Source organism: Acomys minous (genome assembly GCF_964271855.1).
Source record: "Acomys minous genome assembly, chromosome: 2".
NCBI classification, from domain to species: domain Eukaryota; kingdom Metazoa; phylum Chordata; class Mammalia; order Rodentia; family Muridae; genus Acomys; species Acomys minous.
In genome coordinates, this window is record NC_140484.1 from 49,319,799 (window position 1) to 49,338,498 (window position 18,700).

Consider the following 18,700-nt stretch of genomic DNA (forward strand, 5'->3'; position numbering starts at 1 on the left):
TTTTGTCCTTTCTTGAGTCACTCTGACCTCTTGACTCTGCTGTTGCATCTACGGGCCACCAGTCTGTTGCTCTAACTACCCTTGCACTCACATTGGGCTAAGCCAAATAACTTAGGATCATTTCCTCGCCCCAGAATCCTTAATTTAGTCATAGCTGCAAGATTCCTTTTCTGTTTCAGCAACACAGTCAAAGGTTCCAGGGAGCTGGCTGTGGGTATCTTTATGTGTTCCAGCCTACTACAGGATTGAAAGCTTAGCAGGTGACGCCTCTAAATCTCTTTAGGGTCATGAAACTTCTGGGGAGAGGGGCAAATACATATAAGAATGGGGTTTGGACAGGGCTGGCCTGTGTAAAACCTGGCATCGCGGGTGACTCCTGAGAACTGGCTTCTGAGGGGGCACTCTGTCAGGACCTGGCAGGTGAGAGTTCTCTGGAGTGTTCCATCTTGCTCTAACCTTGCTCTAAGGTTCCTGACAGACTGACTGAAAAGAGACTAGATTTGAACAATGTGGCATACACCTGTATCACTAGCATTTGGGAGTTGGAGGCAGAAGGATCAAGGTTCAAAGTCACCCTCAGCTACTTAAGTTCAAGGCCAGCCAGGGATACACGAGACCCCTGTCTTAGTATTTCTGTTGCTGTGACCAAACACGGTAACTGAAAGCAACTTGGGGAGGAAGGGGTTTATTTTGTCTTACAACTCTCAAGTCACACTCCATCACGGTGAGAAGTCAGGGCAGAGACTGAAGCTGAGACCGCGGAAGAACACTGCTTACTAGCTTGTTCCCCAGTGGCTCGCTCAGCTCGCTTTGTTACAGCACCCAAGACCGCCAGAGCCCAGGGGTTGGCAACCACCCACAGTGATTGGATCCTTCCACATCAACCGTTAATCAAGAAAATGCCCCACAGGTTTGCCTACGGGTCACTGATGGAGACATTTCTTTTTCTTCAGTTGAGTTTTCCTTCTCTCGATGACTCTAGCTTGTGTCAAGCTGGGCAAGATGATAAGTAGCTAGATACGACCCTGCACCAGGAAAACCAAACCAACCAAACAAAAAGAAACCAGACCAAATCACTCCCAAACAGTATCTACCTCCGGAGGGTGGCTGGGAGGAGAAACTGAGTTAATATATTCAAATTGCTTAAGACATCACCTGGTACCTAATTAGCACTCAGCACTGGCTCTCCCTGGCTGTTCAATACTATCCAGTCCTCCTCTCGCTCCCCTCCACCAGACCTTGGGCCCACAGGAAACAGAGCAACATTAAAAACCTCTGCAAACACAGGAAGGATTAGGTTGCCTAGTGGTCTGAACTTGCAGGAGGCATCCCACCTGTGACCATGGTTCTCTTTTGTTGCTAGAAGTTTCCATCTGCTCTTACAGCGGGAGAAGAGCCCAAAGCAGAGCCTCTGGCTGCTGCTTTCATTTCAGTTTCTCACCGCGTTCTGATTTCTGGGAAGGAGAGGGGCGCAGGGTGTTTAGCTAAAACAGAAATGGTTGGCTACGAGAGGTGGGGGTCAGAGAAGAAGAGAGAGGGACCAAGGTAGGAGAGAGAGTCTTTTAATGGTCTGAGATTCTTTGCCCTGTCCCAGAGGCAGAGGGCAGGGGAGCTGGGGGGGGGGGGGCATGACCACTGAGCTGGAAGATGGCCGAGGAAGCGCGCACTCTGCTTAAGAAGCTGCGCACAGTCAGACTTTTTGTTCCTAGTGGGGACTACTGAAGTGACGTTTGGGGAGCCATTTCTCTGAATGGCAGCCTCCACACTTGGATAGTCGGGTCCCTCCACTCGACCCCCTCCTCCTGCAGATGGCAGGACCGGTAGGTAGAACTCCACTCCCTTTAGTGCTGCGTGAAGCCCCATCCGTCCTCAGAGTCCATTCTTCTCTTGTGTGGAGGCCTGGAGCGGCATCATCTGCTTCTGCTCTTCCGGCTGCTGTTGCCCCTGTTTTTTTCTGCTCCTGGGTGGAGGGGGGAGGGGAAGGAAAGCAGGTATCTGTGTTTGCAGCCTCCCAGATGGGTCTGCTATTGGGCAGGCTCTCCTCTCAGCTGTGCCTAACCACCTGCTATGTGCTCCCAAATGGCAACTGCTCCTGCCTGGAGCTGAGAGACCCCAGAAGGATTGTGGGAGAATCTTCTGCTCTGAGAAAAAGGGACGAAGGCCTGATGTGGAAGAGGAGGCCTAGGTCTGAACCTCAGGGCTGCCCTAAGCCTGGGCTGGGTGACCTGGAGAAAGTCACTGAGCCTCTTTGGGGTGTGCCTACCTGGTCTTCAGGTCCTGCACTGTATCCGGCAGTGGCTGGCCCAAGGTCTCGGGTAGGAAGGGGATGACAGCACTGGCAGCCACAGGGATGGCGCCAAAGATGAAGAGCGGCAAGGAAGGGTGGAACTCCGCAGTCATGCTCACCAGCGGGCTCACGATGCTGCCCACTCGGGCCATGGTGCTGCCTACGCCAAGGCCTGTCTGCCTGTGGTCAGGGTGGGTGTTGGTTAGGGCTCTGGCATGGATACCAGCAGCCACATTCAGAGTAGCCCCAGACATCCCTTTGTCTCCTTCTTCCTACTTGATTAACAAATGATTTTTGTGTTTGGCTGTTGTTTGTGCTAGAATCAAAGCCAGGGTCTTGCACAGGTCAGGCAGACACTTTACTACTGACCTGCATCTCCAGGCCACTGTGGTGACTTAAAAAAAAAAAAAAAAAAAATATATATATATATATATATATATATATATATATATATAAATAGTTTATTTACTTGTATTTTATATACATTGATGTTTTGCCTGCATGCATGTCTGTGTGAGGGTATCAGATCCCCTGGAACAGGAGTTATAGCCAGTTGTGAGCTGCCATGTGGTTGCTGGGAGTTGTACCTGGGTCCCATGAAAGGGCGGCGGTCAGCACTTGTAACTGCTGAGCCATCTCTCCAGCCCCATTGTAGTGACTTTTAAAGCAACAGGGACATTGAGAGAATTGGGAGACTTGAAACTGAGTTCTGCCTCTGTCCTTAAGCTGCTGTGTGACCTTCAGCCAATTGCTTTACATCTCTGGGCTTCAGAGCCAGCTGCCACATGAGACCATAGGGTAGGATCTGTGATTCTGGAATGTTTTTGCTTTCCTTTTCTTTCTTTCTTTCTTTCTCTCTTTTTTTTTTTTTTTTTTTTGTGGCTGAGCTAGGGATGGAGTCTGGACCACACACCCACAAGCCAACTGCTCTGCCCCTGAGCTACACCCCAGCATACCTGCATACCTTATGAATTACAGGTGTCTCCACTACAGAGACCCATTCATTAGAATCCCCAAGCGAAGGGACCTGGAATCTGCATGTTGCTTGTGTGTTAAGAACATTCATTCTCTTTGAGGGGCTGGAGAGATGGCCCACTGCCTAAGAACACTGGCTACTTGTGTAGAGGACCCAGGTTCAGTTCTCAGTACCTAGTGGGCAGCTAATAACCATCTGTAACCCTAGTTTGAGAAATAAGTGAGTTAATATTTGTGAAAAGATTAAGACAGTACTTGGTACGTAGTACCAGAGTGCTTGGTACACAGTACATACTTTTTCTAGAAATCGTAAAGGTATAGTACCCAAGATGCCTCAGTGTTCTTATTCTGGCACCATGACTTCTCAGGTCTTGCACATTTCATGTGATGCATGCATTCAATTCTTAAAGTAGGCATTTTATTTCTTTTTTTTTTTAAAACAAAGATTTATTTATTTATTATGTAACATATTCTGCCTGCGTGTATACCTGCAGGACTCAGGACCTCTAGAAGAGCAGTCAGCGCTCTTAACCTCTGAGCGCTCCCTTATATCTGATTCGTTAATGGCTCTCCCATTTCGCTCTAAAGTGCATATGGCTGGCATGTTGTGGTTCTTACAGGAAGTTGCATGCATGCTCGTGACTTTGGCTTCAGAGGTACTGGTTGGTTTAAGATGGAGTTTAATACGGCCACAGCTTGTAATTTGTGTCTCGGAGTCTTCAGTTCGTTGCCTCTGAGATGTGGCAGTCTACCCTGGTCGAGCAGGTAACTTCTAGATCTCTTCTAGGGTTAAATGAAGTCTGGACAGCCACACCTCTGTCCGGCAGATCCTGACACGTGCAACTGAATGGTTTCTATATACCCTGCCTTAGTGGATTTTTTTTTTTTGAGATGTTCTGGATACTGGGATATGCTCTGGGGCTCTGGCTTTAATGTGGGAAAGGGGCTGTCTTTTCCTAAACCCTCCATTCCCTGGGCTTCCACTCACCGGATCACTGTGGGGTACAATTCTCCCGTGTACAGGAAGATGCAGTTGAAAGACGCAGCCAGGCAGCCCTTCCCTAGCACAGCTAGGGAGGTGCGTATGATCGTCTGGTCTAGAAAGGAGTAGGGAGAGTGGGAGGTTGGAGGTACTACTGACTTTTTCCTTCTTCTGAGAAGCTGGGTTATGTCTGTAGGAGTAAGTGGGTGGGACTGAGAGCCAAGATGCTGGTACGTGCTTACCTTTCGGTATGACGCCGTTCACCAGGATGCAGATGCCGGCCAGCAGCAGGGAGGCCAACTGTGCAGGCCGCCGGCCCAGGGAGTTGAGAGCAAGGAAGCACACGAACTTGGCAGGCAGGTCCACGGCTCCGAAGATCACCTGGATAAGGTACATGCTGACCCCAAAGCCCTGCAGGTCCATGACCAGCCCGTAGTAGGCGAAGCTAGTGGCAAACCTGGTGAGGAGGAAGAGGGATGTGGAGCTGTTTAGACAGGCGTAAGCAAGGGGGCTCTTAGCTGGGTGGTAGTGGCACACACTTTTAATAAATTTTAATTTATGAGAGGCAGAGGCAGGTGATCTCTGAGTTTGAGGCCAGCCTTGTCTACATAGTGAGTTCCAGGACGGCCAAGGTTACATAGGGATACCCTGTCTTGAAAAACCAAAACCAAACCAAATCAAACCACAACTAACCAACAACCAGCCAACCAAAAAAAAAAACAAAACAAAAACAAAAACAAAAACAAAAAAACAAAACAAAACAAAACAAAAACCAAGAAGACAAAACAAAGCAAAACAACAACAAAACCAAGAGTACTCATAATGTACATATGACTCATAATATACATATGATATATAATATGCACTCATAAATATAGTGATGTGTAGGGTACCCTACTTTGGGACCTAGGGACTGCTATGGTTGTTGCTTCTTTAGACATTTAACAATGGTATACTCCAACTGCGCAGTTGCAGTACTGGGGCAGTGCTTCAGTCCTGTGCTAACTAGACACCCCCGGGAGCCGGGAAACTTTCACTTAGTTGCTTATCCACGTTCACTCTTGATCTTATTCTGGGCTCAGGGAGGATGGCTTACAGTGTGAGCCACATCACGGTGCTGCTGACAGCCAGGATCTTCTGGGACATCTGTGTATTTCTGGGATGGATGTTTAGGGGTTCACGGAGCTTAGGTTTGAGGATAAAACCCTCTGCAGAGAATAACCCCAAAGTTGGCAGTGGAGAATTCTTTGGCAGGCTGTGCCCCCACTTAACTGCGATGGAATCACCATGGTGATGCATAGGAGAGAGATAATGGGGCCACTGCGCAGGGAAAGAGAGACTTGGGCTTCTATCACCTTTGTCCCAGGTGTGTTTTGGGGGTAAGTGTGGGCTTTCTTCTGCCTGTGGTGTTTTTCCCCCCAGGCCCCGCCAGAGCAGTAAAGTGTTTTCTAAAACATGCTGGTCTGACCTCACAGTATAAATCTGTGGGCTCTGGAGACTATTGGTCCTGATGAAGAAGTGGTTTATACTGGGACAGGGCTGGTGAGAGAAGCTGGGAGACCAGTGGCCAGTTTGAAGCTGGAGACTGGGGTGAGCTGGAGGACTCTTGTTTCTGTCCGGCTCTCATTACTCCTCGGAGTAGATCGGCTGACTTTTCTTCCCCGTCACGTGTCTTTCCCGCCATCTCATTCGTACCCTCCCCCAGCCTGCTCTTTTGTCTTTTAATCATCCTGCTTGTCCATGAGGATGCCTGTCTGAGCCTACCACAGCATGGAGAGGCAGAGGAAGAGGCGGCGAAGGGTGGGGCAGCGCAGGAGCTCCATGGCCGAGGCCTGGCCTTTGCCTAGGGTCAGTTCCTTCTGCAGGCTGGTCCGGAGCACCTGATGAGATGGGCACGACTCAGGGCCTGAGCTTCTCCTAGGGGACCCCTTCTTGGTCCAGCCTCTGAGTTCTGGGTCTTGGTATTGGGATTTGGGTTGGAGCTCAGGCCTTACCTCTATGCTCAGCTTAGCTCCCTCCTCCTGTTTCCCATTGATCTGGGCCACCCTCTGCAGGGCTTGGAGGGTGAGGTCCAGCCTTCCCGAGGAGGAGTACCATCGGGCTGACTCAATGAAGAACCTGGGAGAGGAGATGGCGGGAGGGTAGATGTTGGATGTCGGCCTGGCCTCAGTTGCAGTCTTCGGGTTAGAGATACGCAGAAGGGTTTTTAATCTATGTTTTGGGGACCAGGGCTCTTGCCAAGACCCCTTTAAGGACAAAGCAGTTTCCAGTGACTCATCCCCAACCCAGAAGCTCAGCTCTTGGGTGCTAGATAGGAAAAAACTACCAGCAGGCAGGTCAAACTGTGGATACCAGAGAACTGCTGCCCTCTCCCACAGCCTTGGCTTCAGAGTCTGTTCAGTGGAAACACTAGACTAGGGTCAGCTTCCTGGCTTGATGGATTCTCTGGGGTGGGGGGGAGGAGGTTTGTGCCCTGCTCTGGGAGATGGCCAGTCTCTTGTAGCCCCGTAGTCTTTGGGCATTGCTTTCCACCCCAGATCCCACATACCAGGAGTAGATGAAGGCAACGAAATAAGGCACAGAGACCAGCAGCTGCAGGTGGCGCCAGTGGGGCACAGCGTAGGCGACACCAGCCAGGAGGAACTGGCCCAGGCTGTAGACATAGCCAATCAAGGTGCCCACATAGGCGCGGGTGTGGATGGGCATCCATTCCACATCTGGAAAGGGGTTAGAGTGGCAATGGTGCAAGTAACGGGGCTGCTAGGCGGGAAGAGACCCCTCTCTCACTCCTTCCCACCCATGCTCTTCCCCAGGGCTCTGAGAAGATGTATCGGTGAGGCTGGGGGCCAAGGTAAGGAGAGTGGAGATGCTAAGTGGAAGTAGGAATTGGGAGTTAGATTCAGGATCCCCAGGAACTGCCTCCTCTGTGCTCCTGCTGGTTTTTGGCCCTGCCCCAAGGGCCTGACTACAGCCCCTTTCCCTGCAGAGTGACTCTGACCACTCAGTCTGTTCTCGGCAGAAATTACTTCTTTCCTCTCGGTCCTGACTGGACCCACCCTTCAGTGGTCCGAGCACTATGGTTTCCCCATCCTGGAGCATCAGTCCAGGTAGGGAGGGGACCACGGCTCTGCTAAGGTCTCGAGAGGACCGGCTGGGTTCCCGGTGGCCTTCTGAGTCTGCTGCTGAGATAGACTTGAATATTTATATTAACTTCGGAGGCTGGAGCCTTGGGCAAGTCCCAGTTCTATCTCAGGCCTACCTAGTTCCTTTCGTCAAGAGAATTGTGAATTCCTGGATTTCTTTCTGGGCTTGAAGGATGACTGCAGGTAAACTTCTTTTCTTTTCCCCAGCCTCAGGTTTATTATCTGGGAAAGTGAATGTGTGTGTGTGTGTGTGTGTGTGTGTGTGTGTGTGTGTGATATACTAGAGGAAGCATACTGATGATCCATGAACTCACTATTTTCAGTCAGTAAGTGTATTTGGTGCTTATGATGCTGGCTTATCCTTGTTTAGAAATATCAGACGAGCCACAATATTAAAGTAATTATGATTTTTATATTTAAAAAAGTGAGAGAGATCTGGGTGTGCTGGTGTATGACTATAATCCCAGCACTTGGAAGGAGGAAGCTGAGCATCATGAGTTGGAGGCTACATGGTAAGACCCTGAATCAAAACAAAACAAGTAAACAACACCAACAAAAATGCAGTGACATCTGACTTCTTGCCTGGGAGTGACTTTAGTATCTCTAAATAGTGTTTCTTTTAAAAATACACTTATTTATTATTTATTCTCCCCCCTCTCTCCCTCCCTCCCTCGTGTGTGTGTATGTGTGTGCACACACACGCATGTGCACATGCGCACGCTTATGTCATAGCAAGTGTGTGGAGGTCAGAGGACAAACTAACTTGCAGTGGTTGGTTCTCTTCTTCTACCATGTTAGCCCTGGGGATCACACTCAGGCCTCGGAGTTGGTGGCAAGTGTCTTTATCCTCTGACACATCTTGCCATCACCACCTTCTTTGGAATTTAGCTCAGACTGCCCTGAAACTTTATATAGACCCATCTGGCTTCACACTTGGGACAGTTCTCCTACCTCTGTCTCCTGAGCGCTGGGATTATGGGCACACACCACCAAGCCTAGCTTGTCTCACTAGCCTTTGGATCGCCTTTGGATATAGTCTTCACTACTCTTAAGGTCTCCTGAACCTGGCTTGTCCTGGCCACTCTGACCAGGGAGTCGGCAATCTCGTTACTAAGTGAGGAGTCAAGGCAGCGTGAGCTGGGGAAGGCAGTGTTGTGTTGACTGGAAACTGCAGATGCGAGGGAGCTATTGGGTTGAGAGTAGATGGGGCTTGGGAGTGAAGGGCTTGGGGAGGAAGCTGGCAGGACTGGGTGGTGAGAGGGGACAGAGATGAGCAGCCTCACTTAGTGTCATGCAGTTGATTGCAATGCTGGCCAAAGACATGCCCGAGAGGAGCCGGAAAATGCAGTAGACAGTGTAGTTGGGGGCATAGGCTGCGCAGGTTCCCGACACAGCTGTCTGTAGGTAGTTCAAGATCAGTACCTTCCGACGGCCCAGCCTGTGGGGGAAGGGAAGACCTGTGTCAGGGGGCTGAGGACTGCTGGGAGCCAGGCTGAGCTACACAGAAGAGGAGTAGCTGCCTGGGATGAGGCCCTGGGCTGCGTTCTGAGGCCCCAAGAGTAGTCTTGAGCCGTGCACTTAAGCCAGCCACCCCTGCCTTGAGTCCAGCCAGGGGCCCCCGATCCCAGTTTAGCCCAGCTCTTTGGCTTACCCAGGACTGACCTGTCTGCCAGGTAGCCAAACATCATGGCTCCCAGCAGCACTCCCACCATGTACAGGGACTGGGCCAGCTGGCGGAAGGCCCGATGAGAGCACACAAGGTTCCACTGTGGGGAGAGGTAAGCTAGAGTTGGGCAGAGAAGAGCTCGGAGGCAGGCAGGCCCCTCAGTCTCCTCTAGGAAGGTCCTCTGAGGTCTGTGTCATCCTCTGCTGTTTGTCTCACAGTCCCTGGGAGCTAGGAACACTTAAAACACCCAGAAGCTTCCGCGTCTGTCTTCTGTACAAACACCATTTTCTTGAATGTTTTCATCTCATTTTTCCAATCTAGGCCCCTGGAGAACTTCTCCCTCTCTCTCTCTCTCTCTCTCTCTCTCTCTCTCTCTCTCTCTCTCTCTCTCTCTCTCTCTCTCTCTGTGTGTGTCTGTGTGTCTGTGTGTCTGTCTCTCTCTCTCTCTCTGTGTCTGTCTGTGTGTGTGTGTGTGTGTGTGTGTCTGTCTGTCTGTCTGTCTGTCTGTCTCTCTCTCTCTTTCTCTCTCTCGCTCTGTGTCTGTCTGTCTGTCTGTCTGTCTGTCTCTCTCTCTCTCTGTGTGTGTGTGTGTGTGTGTGTGTGTCTGTCTGTCTGTCTGTCTCTCTCTCTCTGTCTGCTGTCTGGCTGTGTGAGAGGAGAAGTCTGTCACATGGAGAGAAAGCCCCAAATTCTTACCTCAGTCACGATGGTTGAAGGGAAGGTGCTGTTGTCATAGACCCAGCCATCAATGCAGGGCTCTGTGACTTCAGTGCCATTAGCCTCTGTGCCATTGGGAAAGGGTGGTCCCCACTGTGGGGAAGTAAAACGGAGGCAAGACTTGGGCTGTCCCTGCTCGTCCAGGGGCAGCCAGGCCTCCAGCCCTCCATCTTGGCTGAGGTTGGCATTGATGGGTGGGCGGCAGTGGTGAGCGGGGATGGCGCCAGTGAAGTTCTGCAAGGTGTTGTGGGAAGCCATCAGCAGGAGGGGAGCAACCACCAAGGTGACCTGGATCAGCTGGAAGCGCCCGACGCCCCCCACCTGCTTCAGGATGTCATTGAAGGCCATGGGGCTGGGCCAGGCCGGGTGGGTCAGGGACTGAGGACCTCCAGTCCCGAGACCTCTGTCTGTCTGTCTGCTGCCCTTTGCCTGAGGAGTGGGGCTGCCACTGCCTCTGCAGCTGAGTGACTCCTGGAGCTGGAACTGAGCCGGCTCTGTGTGGGTTCCCTGGGCTGGTGGACTGCCCCTCCTTTCTCTATCCCCTGCTTCTGGCCCTCCCTCCCTCGCCCTTGCCTCTTTTCTTCACTTCGGGGGTCTGGACAGCTCAGCTTTCAGGGTCCTGCTGGAGCCCTGACTCTTACGCAGGCAGCTTTTAATCTTTGTCCTGAAGACAATGAGTTAAAGTGTGACTTGGTGTCAGAAGGATTAACCCTGTGAGTATTCCTTGTGTCAGTGGAATTTCTCCAAGTGGGTATAAAGGGCAGGAGAGGATGGATGAGACTCAGAGTGGCTTCACTGAGGGAGGCCACTTGGGTACCCTGGATGCAGAAGGGGACAAGGTGGGACCTTCTGTCTTCCTTCTATTGAGGAGTCTGGGCTCTGGGAAGTGTGGTTCTGTGGACACCATAGTTTGCCTTTGGGATAACACCAGAGAAAAATGACAAGTCTCTTTGAACCTGAACTTCATATTGACCAGTTTTTAAACAGTGTAGCCCTGATATTGCATAGGCCATGTTTATACATCAAATTAATTATGCATTGATTTGAGATTCAGATCTGACTGGGAATCTTGTATTCTTATTTGCTAAATTGAGCAAACCTGATCTTTGGTCTTTCAAGGATAGCTTATGTCTTGCAGGATCACAGCTTTGTGCAACTGGAAGAAACAACAGTGGTCAGAGGTCGCTCTTGAAAGGCACGGGCACCAAGGGTAAAATCAGACATGATAGAGACCACTCTTTGGGAGGGGGTGTGTGTCTCAGTTTTCATGTTCTTTTGTTGTTCTTTTTTTCCTTTTTTTGAAATTTATTTTTAATTTATATATTCACTTTACATTCCTATAATAGCCCCCTCTCTCCTCTCCTCCTGGTTCCTCCCTCCCACCCAAGTTTTCATGTTTTTGATTATTCTTTTTTATTTGTTTTTAAAGACCAGATCTCATGTAGCTCAGGGTTGCCTTTAGGTCAATATGTAGCCAAGGTTGGTCTTGAATGGTTCCTCCTGGCTCCACCTTCCAGGTGCTAGGACTACTACACAGTTTACCTTAAAGTCTCTCTCTCTCTCTCTCTCTCTCTCTCTCTCTCTCTCTCTCTCTCTCTCTCTCTCTCTCGTGTGTGTGTGTGTGTGTGTGTGTGTGTGTGTGTGTGTATGCCACAACTTGTGTGTGGAGCTCTGAGGATGACTTGCAGCAGTGAGTTCTCTTTCTACCCTGTGGGTTTTAGGGTTTGACCTTATCAGCAGCTTGGCAGCAGGCGGGCTTACCTGCCGTCTCACTGGTCCTCTTTCCTCCTTTAATGATCTTGAATCAATTTCCTCCCCCTTTGTTCTGTTTTTTTTTTTTAATTTCTTAAAATATTTTTTACTTTATTTCGTATGTATCAGTGTTTTGCTTGCATGTGTATCTGTGCACCCTATGCATGCTTGGTGTCAGATTCCCTGGAAATGGCATTAGGGACAGTTGTGAGCCACCATGTAGGTACTGAAAACTGAACCAGAATTCTACGCAAGAGCAGCCAGTGCTCTTAACCACCGAGCTGCCTCTCTAGTTCCCTCTTCTGTTTTTTGTTTTTTGTTTTTTTAATGAGCATGAACCTGTCTTATTTTTAGCCACAAGTCTAGGACCTGACTAGAATTCCTCCAACAGGTTTTTGGCTCCTGAGCCCTGGTAACTCACAATCTGAGGCAGTGTTGAACACTAATTGGATGTTTCTGTTGGATCTGAATACTTGAATCACAGTCTGGGGAGGCCGAGAGCAGGTTGTTACTCTGTAGCTTTGATTTACAAGGTGCCTCTGGTACAAATGATGGAACCCTGGAGTTGGCCCTCCTTCTGTCTTCTCATGCTGCTTGACCAGGAGCAAGTTATTAACTCCTTCTACCTCTGTGCATTGCTTTCAAGCTAGGGGTGGTTTGCATGTCCCCTTTATTTTGTTCTTTGAGGGTTAAATGAGCCAACACAGGTAAAGAGTTTAAAGAAGTCTTTATCCAAGTACACAAGTTTGTGCCCTTAGTCCTGGAAGGATTGAGCTCAGGAGCTCAGCTTGGGCAAGAGGATCGGTATCTTAAGCTTAGTCTTGGCTATATAGTGAGCTTGCAGGCGCCCTGCACTTCATGAGACCCTATCCTAAAGAACCTCCCACAAAAAAAAAAAAAGGTCAAATACTATGCTTATGCAAATTGCACTTTTATTCATTAAATTGGGAAGGAATTTATTGTCTACTTGGGTCCTTAGACACATGAGGTGTTAGACTAGGGCCTTAACTTCAAAGCTAGTTTCCTCCTCCTCCTCCTCCTCCTAGGGTCTAATTATATAATCCCAGGCTGGCTTCAAACTCACAGCTCTCTGATATCAGCCTCCCAAGTGCCTGGAGCCCCTATGTGTGGCCAAAAGCTGAACCCTTAACTACGGCTCTAGAGGTGTTCGCTGCCATGCTAGAGGGGTCTTGGAGGTAAGAGCTAACTTTGCATGTAGAGGAGAGAGCCGGAGGCAGTTGCGGTTCATCCCAGCCTCCCCCTCCCAGCATTTATTGATTCTAGCTTGGGCTCAATGGGTGTCCAGATGCCTGATTCATTCTCCAGGCCAAGGTATATAAAGACCTGTGGCCTGTGGAGGCGAGGACAGCTGGACAAACAGCTTAGGGGCTGTGGGGTCAGTCCCCTGCTAAGACAGTGCTCTCGTTGGGGAGTAGGTGGAGTCCTGAGGGTAGCAGGGCGATCTCCTGCAAGCACCCTCCTTCTCCAAGCTTGTGCTTAATCCTGCTCTGGTTAAGAACTTCTTTCTTAGCTCCTGTCCTAGTTAGAGTTACTATTGCTGGGACAGATGCCATGACCAAAGCAACTTGGGGTAGAAAGGGTTTATTTGGTTACACTTTCATATCATAGTCCATTACTGATGGAAATCAAGACAGGAACTTAAACAGGGCGGGAACCTGGAGACAGGGTTGATGCAGAAGCCATGGAGGGGTGATGCTTATAGGCCTGCTCCTCGTGGCTTGCTCAGCTTGCTTTCTTAGAGCACCCAGAATCACCAGTCCAGAAGTGGCTCCGCCCACAGTGGGCTGGGCCCTCACCCATCAATCACTAATTAAGAAAATACCCTACAAGCTTGCCTACAGCCGCATCTTAGGGAGGCATTTTCTTAATTGAGGTTCCCTCCTCTTTAATGACTATAGCTTGTGTCAAGTTGACATAAAACTAGCCAACACAACCCCTGACCAGTCCCAAGTCTGGCTGAGTCTATAAAAGACTCCATTGGAGACTCCAGGAACCGAACTGTGGCAAGATCCCAGGATTTTCAGATCTGGGGACTGTCCCTTGTTGACCTTGTGGGTCATTAAAAATTTAGGGATGGGACTTCTCTGTGCTAAACGGATCATTGGCTTAAACTCCGGGGGGGGGCAGCTCTGGGGGGGTCTGCATACGGGCAGACGCTACCCCCCCCCCCTCTCAGAACCACATGCCGCTGGAACTGAGAGCTGCCACTCAGCTGACAGATCTCACACTGTATCCGGTGATGTAAATAAGGAAACTGAGGCTCAGACAGGAGTCAGAGCTGCCGGTGATCATACTCCATGTCTCAGACTCACTTCTTCTGCCTCCTTCGTTCTTCCCTGCTGTGGGAGTTGCTGTCACATAGGCTCCAGATTCTCTGGAATAAGTGCTGGCCTTGTATAACCATAGTCTGTTAAGTCAATGGGATTAAAAGTGTGGGACTACATGTGATTTTTATTACTTTGTGACACCTTTCAAATAAATAATTTACAGATCAAAGAAGACAAGTCTGGCTCAAATCATGTTCTGGAAGCACGGGGCTGAAATGACCCGGAGAGTTCAGAAGACTCCAGCTGCCTGCCAGCATCTGAGCCGGAAACTTCAGAGGCAAAGTGAACCTTGTGCCTTGTTCCTGGCTACCCCAAGCAGCAGGCCGTATAAGCCCACCTGGAGCAGCTGTTTATAAAGCTAGATGTGAGCTGGGGACATAGCGCGTTGATAGAACGCCTGCCTAGCACGCAGGAAGTCCTGAATCCGATTCATAACTTGGGACACCGTGGCACAAGAGTGATCCTAGCGCTCGGTTGGGGGGGGGGAGGGGGCGGGAGCGTGAGGATCAGAAGGTCATGGTCGTCCTCAGCCTGCTATGCAGAGCTTTGGAGGCCAAACTGGGCTACACGAGGCCCTGTCTTAACCAGACAACAAAACCTCATAAACTAGACATGAAATCATTCACCTGTGAGGTGACCCAGAGGTGCTCCATATTGGGTGGCAATTCACTGAGGTACAGGAGGGGCAGTGGAACAGCAGTGATGGCGACAAGGATGAACGGGGTTTGGTGTTTTACTTTGAATCCTGACAGCACCAATGGAAAGTGCTATCTGGGCATCTTCCTTCCCCCTCGCTGTGTGTCTACAATAAACACCATCCTGGATCAGTGCAGGAAGGTCCTGGCTAGGAAATTCCAGGAGCCAGGCTGAATTCTGGACCAGGAATATAAGGGAAGATGGTAGAGGCCAGTGCTTCACACTGAGCCCAGCTCTTTGTCTGGTGGAGACCAGGTGAAGCCAAGGAGAGCAATAGCCGGCTCCACTATGAGCTAATCTTAGGCTCCAAGGATTTGAAATCCCAAATTCTAAGACGAAGAAGTCAGGTCTCCATGTCAGTGTGGCTGATCCTGGGTGCCAGCCCCAGCCTGACTAACGGTTGGCACGGGAGACTCCTGCATCCAAACCAAGTGTAAATGACAGCTTCGGATGGGGCTGGGTGACCGGCTGGTGCTGGGTGGTGTTTGAGGTAGGTAGCAGAGGGCTCATCCTGCCCTTTCTCTCCCTCTCTTCCTGGTGCTTGCCTCCTTTCTCAGACTTACTCCCAGGCTTCCTGTTTTCATGACGCTCCTACCCAATAAACCACTTTACATTCAAATCCTTGTCTTGGGGTCTGCTTCTGGGGAAATCTACACCAAGATTCTATGGCGGTCACAATTCATGGTACAATCTGTAGGTCACCTAACCCAGGCTTTGGAGCCTCAGAAATCCTTTGGGAGGAGGCTACACAAGTCAAGACCTGCTCCAAGATAAGTTCTGGGCGAGGCAAATGGAGTGGGGCGAGGGTTCAATAGGGAAAACTCTAGTCCTGAATGAAAGGCCGGGGCAGTTAATGAGCAGAAAGAGACTGAGTGCAGGCTGGATTTCAGCGTGTGAAAGTTGGAGTGTAAAACCTGGAGTTGCAGCTGCAGGTTGGGGCCTGATTCTGAAGGGTCTTGTAGAAGGGTTGAAGTTTTATCCCCGTGAGAAATCACTGAAAGGTGGGGGCAGCGTGCAGTGAAATCCTTTTCCTGTTTATTAAGCACTCTTTCAAATCTCTGAATACATACTCAGGAGTAGTCATTAGCTCTGCAGTTGATAATGGGGCTTCACAGAGTGGGCTGCTGTTGTCCTATGTGGTCACCAAATAGCCACTGCTGAGTGCTTGAATGGGGCTGATCGAAGCTGAGTCTTCTTCTCCTCCTCCTCCTCCTCCTCCTCCTCCTCCTCCTCCTCCTCCTCCTCCTTCTTTTGTTAAGTTAACACAAGTTAGGAGGAGGGAATCTTAATTGAAAAAAAAATTCGCCTCCATGAGACTGGCCTGAAGGCAAACACTTGGGGTATTGTGATTAATCATTGCTGCGGGAGGGTCCAGCCCACTGTGGGCAATGCCACCCCTGGGCTGGTGGTCCTGGGTGCTATAAGGAAGGAGACTGAGAAAGCCAGGAGGAGCAAGTTAGTAAGCAGCACTCCTCCATGGCCTCTGCTTAGTTCCTGCCTGACTTCCCACACTGATGAAGTGTGACCTCAGCATCATAAGGGAAATAAACAGTATCCTCCCTGAGTTGCCTTTGGTTATGGTGTTTCACCATAGCAATAGAAACCCTAACTAAGGCAGGGTCTCGTGTAGGGTTCTGAAACTCCTTAATTAGCAGGGCTTGGGAATACAAATGCTTGGAGAAGGACAAAGTGTCCCCTGTCATGATGTTCCACCTTGGCTCTGAAGAAACAGTGCCTGGTGACCATGGGCCAAAACCTCAAACTGAGAGCCCAAATAAAATCTTCTTTTTAAGTTGTTTACTTCAGGCATTTTGTCATGGTGTCAGAAAGCTGACCAACACAGCTCTGTTCTCAGGAAATGGATCAGTGCCTGATGGAATAGCTGGAGGGAAGCAGCTTTGTGGAGACACAATAACTCCCCAGACTCTGAACCCTGATACCTTGACCTTGCTTGGACTTCCCAGACTCCAGAACTACGAGCAATACATTTCTGTTGTCTAGGCAATCCAGCTTGTGGTAGCATGTTATGTCTGCGCACGCAGACACACACACACACACACACACACACACACACACACACACAGACACACACACACACACGGACATGTGTATGTGTTCAGAGCAGCCCAGTTTGCATGCAGCTGAGTGCCCATATCTGTATGCTTGTGTGGTGCAGATGACACGTGTGTTTGTGCGTGTGTGTGTGTGTGTGTGTGTGTGCGCACGCGTGTGTGTGTGTGTGTGTGTGTTCCCATGTCCACATCATGGCCATCCCTCTTTCCCCATCCCCCTTTCCAAGAAGCATGGCCTGAGTTATTCATTGTGGTTTATTGAAATTTCCCACCAAGGAAAGGGTTTGAGGAAGGAAATAGAAAACCATTAGAACTGCTAGGGGTTGTCAAGGGGGAGGGGAGGTAGGACAACAGGGGAAAGTGGCCAATACAGAAAGGGCAGATAGAAGAATGACAGGGCCTGGGTTGCCTGGAGGATGAGTGCAGGGGTGAGTACGGGGAGCCTTGTGGCTAGAGCTGTGAAGAGGCCAGGTCTGCGGCGTGGGCGATGGTGGAGGTGCTGATGGTAGAATAACTGGACCAAGCTCTCAGAAGTCTTTGTTCTAAGAGCATAGGCCCACCCAGGGCCTCCTCCAAACTTCCAGGAGCCCGAGGAGCCCCGGAAGGGTCCTGCTTGGGATCAATCTCTGGAGGGCAGGAAAGACGACTCTGCCGTCCTCAGCTGGGGTCCTATCCACCAGTCTTCAGAGGAATTGTCTGGGATTCCTTTCCTGCTTCTGGGTCCTGCTTTGCTTTCTTGACTTGCTGGTGCCTAGGGACATATAGGCTTAGGGAAAGCCTGGGGCTCTGGCCTGCTTGCTCAAAGGGAAGCCCTGGGAGCCAGAGGCAGAGAACTCACCAGTGTTGGATGTCCTCAATAGTCTCTGGTAAGGGCCGATTGAGGGTCTCAAGCAGGAAGAAGGCGGCGCTGCCTCCCAGTAGGGCCGAGCTCCCGAAGATGACATTAGGGAGGAAGGGATGCACCTCACCCGTGATTTTCACCAGTGGGGCCATCATGCTTCCCACGCGAGCCCACACGTTACTAGCACCCATCCCTGTTTGCCTGGGAGGGTTCAGAGAAGGGATTAGCAGCCTGTGCACAGGGCCTTTAAAAGGGTAACCCTGGAACCTCTGCTCAGAGGGCAGGAGGAGGAGGAGGAGGACGCTCCAGCTCCGGCTGTGAGCTCCTCACCCAGGTGGATCACATACCTGAGGACTGTAGGGTAGAGCTCACTTGTGTAGAGGAAGAGGCAGCTGAAGGAGCCGGACAAGCATCCCTTCCCAAACACAGCCAGCGCTGTTCTCAGGAGCTGCATTTCTGCATGGGAAGGCATTGGGGGGGAGGGGGGATGGGCCTTGCCATTCCCGAGCACCTGAGTGTTCTCACTCCTTAGCAGACTTATCTTCCTCAGTGCTTTGGTTGCCCGGAAGCTCATATGAAAAGGGAAAGGTGAGTGATTAACCCATCTGCTACTCCTAATGCTTTGTCATGTGGGCCGATTGAATTGTTTTCTACAGGAGTAACCTGAGCCCTACAAAAGGTAGGGAGTCTGTTCAAGGCCGACACCGTGACCTGGAGGAGGGTTGATAAAGCTGGAGCTCACTTTCCTGACTGTGGTACCTTCTTCCAGAGGGTCCTAGGGTCACCCCAACCTCTCACCTGAAGACACAAAGATGAGTGCCAAGATGGCCCCTCCTGCCAAGAGCAGGAGGGAGCCTTGAGTGATGCGCCGGCCCAGATAACTTATGGAGAGGATTGTGATGAACTTGGCTGGGATGTCAACCCCGCCAAAGATGACCTGGAGTATGTAGATGTTCACTCCAAATTCTTCTACCCCCATGGCTAAACTGTAGTAGGCAAAACCAGTAGCAAACCTGAGAGACAGAGAGGAATTGGTCAGAATCTGCAGCCAAGCTGAGGTCCCTTCCCAGAGCAGTTCATGGGTTATCAGGATGGTAAATGCTTTTGTCTATTGTGGCATCTATAACCGATTGATACAGGCTACTTGAATCTTGTGAGACTGTGTCTGAGCTCAAGGAAAAGTGCTCGGATTGATTGGTCATGTCTGGCATGGTCATGGCC

General features: G+C 50.3%; 1 protein-coding gene and 1 long non-coding RNA gene across 2 annotated transcripts in view; both read right to left on the bottom strand.

The window, feature by feature from the left end:
* Window positions 1-1,547: 1,547 nt before the first annotated feature.
* The window catches only part of LOC311609536 (uncharacterized protein), a 33,343-nt gene continuing 16,190 nt past the window's right edge, over window positions 1,548-18,700 (bottom strand). The window contains exons 8-21 of the mRNA XM_084802726.1: window positions 18,278-18,492; window positions 17,827-17,935; window positions 17,477-17,680; window positions 16,507-16,539; window positions 9,750-10,350; window positions 9,050-9,153; window positions 8,671-8,825; window positions 6,793-6,961; window positions 6,239-6,362; window positions 6,009-6,124; window positions 4,487-4,701; window positions 4,251-4,359; window positions 2,264-2,467; window positions 1,548-1,960 (exon numbers count right to left, since the gene is read on the bottom strand). Of these exons, the coding sequence (XP_084658852.1) occupies window positions 1,870-1,960; window positions 2,264-2,467; window positions 4,251-4,359; window positions 4,487-4,701; window positions 6,009-6,124; window positions 6,239-6,362; window positions 6,793-6,961; window positions 8,671-8,825; window positions 9,050-9,153; window positions 9,750-10,350; window positions 16,507-16,539; window positions 17,477-17,680; window positions 17,827-17,935; window positions 18,278-18,492 (2,449 nt within the window). The 3' untranslated portion in view covers window positions 1,548-1,869. The remainder of the gene's footprint in view (window positions 1,961-2,263; window positions 2,468-4,250; window positions 4,360-4,486; window positions 4,702-6,008; window positions 6,125-6,238; window positions 6,363-6,792; window positions 6,962-8,670; window positions 8,826-9,049; window positions 9,154-9,749; window positions 10,351-16,506; window positions 16,540-17,476; window positions 17,681-17,826; window positions 17,936-18,277; window positions 18,493-18,700) is intronic.
* Window positions 7,780-8,664, bottom strand: LOC311586163. The gene is made up of 2 exons (XR_014775465.1): window positions 8,371-8,664; window positions 7,780-8,206 (listed from the first exon to the last, which is right to left on the bottom strand). It is a non-coding gene; the product is annotated as an uncharacterized lncRNA (long non-coding RNA).